Below are 4703 nucleotides of genomic sequence, written 5' to 3'. Positions count from 1 at the left end.
GTCTTTGACTTTTTTGTTTGCTTTTGCGACTTTATGAATGCTTGTAAACTTTGAATACTTAATTGAGTGATTTTTTTATTCGATTGATGCAGAGGTGGGAGGTTAACCCTTTTTTGAAAAATAAAGCGACTAACGGCTCAATTATTTGTGATGTACCTTAATATATGAGAAATGATCATATTCAGCTGACTCATAACGTAGCTGTGTAGACTGCCTTTGTTACCTGGGACTTGTCTATGTGGTCTGACATGCCGCTTCATCCCTTGCTTTTAGATTTGTCTGCACCACACATCTTGCCGCACACCATCTCCCACATGCCTTGTCCTTTTCTTTCCCATCAACTACTTCGCATCTCTCTCAACTCTTCTCTTTCTTCTCCATGGCTTCGACATCCACGAATGCTTGTGGCACCGCAAGGACCATGGTGTTGGCATAGAGGCCCGGCCAGAAGACATTGTTTCCTCACTATCGCGGTATCAGGCTCCACAAAAGGCCAATTGGCATGGCCGTTGTTTGCAGCATGTGTCATGTTGCAAGAGGTGGAGCTGTAGCATGCTTCCTGCTTAATCGTCATTGCTGAAGGTGATCGCAACATGGTCCATGTCGCAATAGATGACCGCAACATGGTCCATGTTGCAAATGGATGGCAAACCCCACATCATGCAAGCTAGAGGTGATCGCAACATGGCCCGTGTTGCAATATATCGATCGCACCATGGTCCATGATGCAATGGGTGATTAAAGACTCATGCGTTACCCAATGACACGCGTGCAACAAGGTCCATGTTGCAAAGCTCCCGAGCGCAACAGTCTTTGTTGCAAAGGTCGCGGCGGATGGCTCTCTCGCGCGTCATCTAACGCCTGTGGCGGTCAATCTAATTGATTCATCGCAACATGGACCTTGTTGCAAAGGTTGCGGCTCATGCGGCGAGTGATCGGACGGCTGTCTCGCGCGTCATCTAACGCTTGTGGCGGTCAATCTTAATATATACTACCCGAGGAACATGAGATTGTAGAAAAGTATTTTTTTTTTCATGTCTGCTTTTTCTAGGAGGCACATCTCTATATGTCTTGTAACTGAATACTACAGCGAAGAGTCCACTCAGACCCATCAACATTGAACTTTGGTACCCACATAGCCCCAAGGTCTGTAGCAACCGCCTCATTCTGATCTGTGCTTGAGGCATGGAGAAGAGTAAAGTTCTTGTAGTTGGTGGCACAGGATACATCGGCAGGAGGATTGTGCGGGCGAGCTTAGCCCATGGCCACCGTACCTTTATCCTGATGCGGCCGGAGATCGGCCTCAACATCGATAAGCTCCAGCTGCTCCTGTCGTTCAAAGCGCATGGAGCGCTCCTCATCGAGGCGTCGATGGAGGACCACCGGAGCCTCGTCGCCGCCGTGAAGCAGGTGGACGTGGTGGTGTCGGCCATCTCCGGCCTTCAATTCCTGCTGCAGCTCAAGCTAGTGGAGGCCATCAAAGAAGCTGGAAATATCAAGGTCAGTCGCTTAATTAACTCGCGGAGCTACTATATTTAGACATATGGATCAGTCAAATTCCTAGAGATCGGTCGATCCCTTTTCTGAGATCTTGAGAACACGAAAAGATTGACTGGGAAGAAGCCACCTCTCTGCGGTAGTCTGACGTTGGCGACAACGGCGCCACCTCTGTATCACTCCATGGGAGATTCCCATCTCCTCAGTAACAAATACCCTGAAGCAACTGTCTTTATTAAGATTATTCTGGAAGAAATTTCCTCAACTTTAGCTTTGCAAGTCTGACACTGATTTTTCACATGTTTCCGGTTCTCAGCAGGTAAAGACTAAATAAGCCGCCTGCTTAAAAATGCAAGAATAAAGTTGCAAGTTGCTTTAGTACATCCGTTTAAAAAAGTTTTAAAGAATTTCAATGCAGATCAGCAGTGTAGATTTAAAATCCAATGAATGTCTCCCACCTTTAATCACCATCGTGGCTACAGTGGGTGTACCCAAGCAAACCTCGTTGTCAGGTTTGAGGGTTAGTCATTGGGAGACCTTAAAAGTCAGCTATTCTTATGAATTGTATACCTGAATTTGGTGTCAGGACATGAGAGGAAGAGGGAAAGTGAAATGCTAGGACTATAAGTTTGGATTATTTATTTATTTTCTGAAGTTGCTGAAAACGACAGTAACTATGAAGTGCCGTGCAGGTGCACTCATACAAACATAATACTACGTAGTACTACTTGTATTATACTCTGTCCGTCCCATAATGTAGGAAGTTTTTTGGCACTAGCTAGTGTAGTGTTAAAAAACGTCTTAAATATTATGGGACGGAGAGAGTATTTGTCTAAATATGGACGTATATGGACATGTTTTAGTGTCAAATACATTCGTATTTAGACAAATTTAAGACAAATAATTGGGGACGGAGATAATATAATATTACAATTCTGCATGCAGCGTTTCCTACCATCTGAATTCGGCATCGACCCAGCGAGGATGGGGCACGCTCTAGAACCAGGAAGGATCACATTTGACGAAAAGATGGAGATAAGAAGGGCAATAGAAGAAGCAAACATTCCACACACCTATGTTTCCGCTAACTGCTTTGCTGCTTTCTTTGTTCCTAATCTCTCTCAAATGCGCACCCTTCTCCCGCCCAAAGAGAAAGTTCAAGTGTACGGAGATGGCAACGTCAAAGGTCATAACCATGAACATTTGTGTTCAAACCATAATGATGCAGTAATCCCACCTCTGACAGTATATAGTTGTATTGTGCAATGCAGTGATATTCATGGACGAAGATGATGTCGCAACATACACCATCAAGTCCATTGATGATCCTAGGGCCTTGAACAAGACAATATACCTAAGGCCCCCAGAAAACATCCTTAGTCAAACTGAGCTGATTGCCAAATGGGAAAAGCTCTCAGGAGAAGTCCTTGAGAGAATTCCCATTCCGTCGGATGAATTCTTGGCGTCAATGGAAGGTAAGAGAGAATCGTCTATTTGGCTAAAGCTAAATTATTAAAGATGCCAGCTTTAGTAGCATAAAAAAGATCAAATGTCCACAGATTTTCTGGTCAAACATTTCCAATTTTGTTTTATCCTTTTACATTTTTTGAGAAATACAGTAAAACGCACATGATTAGTAGGTACAATGGCATTATGAACGTTCAATTGTTTTTACTATGTACAAAGTTCTACAAAAAAAATCATCGTAGGAGAAAGTTATCTCAGGTTATATACAACGACATTATGTTACACTTCTCTTGAAGGAATGCTCTTTTACCACCTAAGAACACATGATATCCTCTTGTCCACAGGAAGTCATTTCCAGTCACACGATTTCTTGTTATTTCAGTCACCACATATTTTCTTTCAATATACACAATCATTAATTGCCAGCGATAACATGAAAGATAAACTATTGTATGACATGTTCTTAATGTGATCTTTAGATCATTGGATGCTCAGAGAAAATTATCTTGAGGAAATGTGGAATTACAAAATATTACTAAATACCTGATTTTCATCCACTTCAATAAGTTATAATATCAAATTACTTAATGTTACCTCCATTCAGAAGAGATGTTGTTTTCAAAATTGTGTAGTCAAACTTCACCATTGATATATGTATATAAGAAATCTATCTAAATTAGTTAGGTGATAATTGCAAACTAAATTGGTCATGACCAAAAATTCAAACTCAGACTAATAGCCATGCCATGATAAAAAATTATCTACAAACTTATGCAGGTGGTCTCATATAAACAAACACAAATTAAATAAAAACGTTAAGTATGTCTGCCTTCTACATAAGATTTTTGTTTTACATTATGCTATTCAACAATTGTTTAACTTTTTACTATCTAAGATTCGTAATCAAGGATGGTAAATATTTTATATTGTTAAATAGAAATTACTAGGATACTTGAAACACAAGTTTACCCAATTTACAAGCAAATTCGCGGTTGACACTATTCTACTTGTACTATGAAGGTATGGACATTACAAATCAGATGGCGGTGGGGCACTTCCACCACATTTTCTATGAGGGTTGCTCGACAAACTTTGATATAGGGGAGGATGGAGAGGAAGCTTCTCTACTCTACCCGGAGGTTCGCTGCACCAGCATGGAGGACTACATGAAACGTTATTTGTAATTAAGAAAATGTATGAACCTTAACTACCTTACCAGCAGACGTTGCACACCACATATGTTACTCCCACCACACCTAAATATATGACGTTCTTAGTACCCTAACGTTTTGGTAGGCAAACTAGCCTACTAGAACGTCATATATTTAGGTACAGAAGGAGTAGAAAAGAAGTGTTTTTTTTTTAAATTGTTTGGATTGCTTACCACATGTGTCACGTGGTTAAAAAAGAAGAAGTGGTTTTATATTCGTGAGGAAAAAAATGGGTTCACTACAGCACATATGGAGGTGCAAATAACTATAACACGTATAAACCTTAATTACCTTTATCAGCAGACGCAGCACACCACATATATGTCAAAAAAAATTGTTTTATACTATTCATGAAGAAAAAGGTTTTGGCTTACCTTAATATGTGTTGTACTTGTCTTCTGCACACATATCATCTATTCTTAAATAGCTACAACCCACTATATGATTTTCCTCTACATGCAACAATGCCACCACCACATGCAACACATGCAAGTGGAACATTTTTCATTCTATTATTCTATTTATATT

The 4703-nt window shown here is 40.5% G+C and overlaps 1 protein-coding gene across 1 annotated transcript; it reads left to right on the top strand.

Annotated features, from left to right (window-relative positions):
- The first annotated feature begins 1103 nt into the window (after nucleotides 1–1103).
- LOC119332686 (isoflavone reductase homolog) lies at nucleotides 1104–4421 on the top strand. The gene is made up of 4 exons (XM_037605843.1): nucleotides 1104–1500; nucleotides 2443–2683; nucleotides 2769–2972; nucleotides 3985–4421. Exons 1-4 carry the CDS (start codon nucleotides 1186–1188, stop codon nucleotides 4146–4148), a joined length of 924 nt encoding a protein of 307 aa, XP_037461740.1. The 5' UTR covers nucleotides 1104–1185; the 3' UTR covers nucleotides 4149–4421.
- The last annotated feature ends 282 nt before the right edge of the window (nucleotides 4422–4703 follow it).

Source organism: Triticum dicoccoides, chromosome 7A, assembly GCF_002162155.2.
Source record: "Triticum dicoccoides isolate Atlit2015 ecotype Zavitan chromosome 7A, WEW_v2.0, whole genome shotgun sequence".
Classification (NCBI taxonomy): Eukaryota; Viridiplantae; Streptophyta; class Magnoliopsida; order Poales; family Poaceae; genus Triticum; species Triticum dicoccoides.
This window is presented reverse-complemented; position numbering and strand designations above follow the sequence as displayed.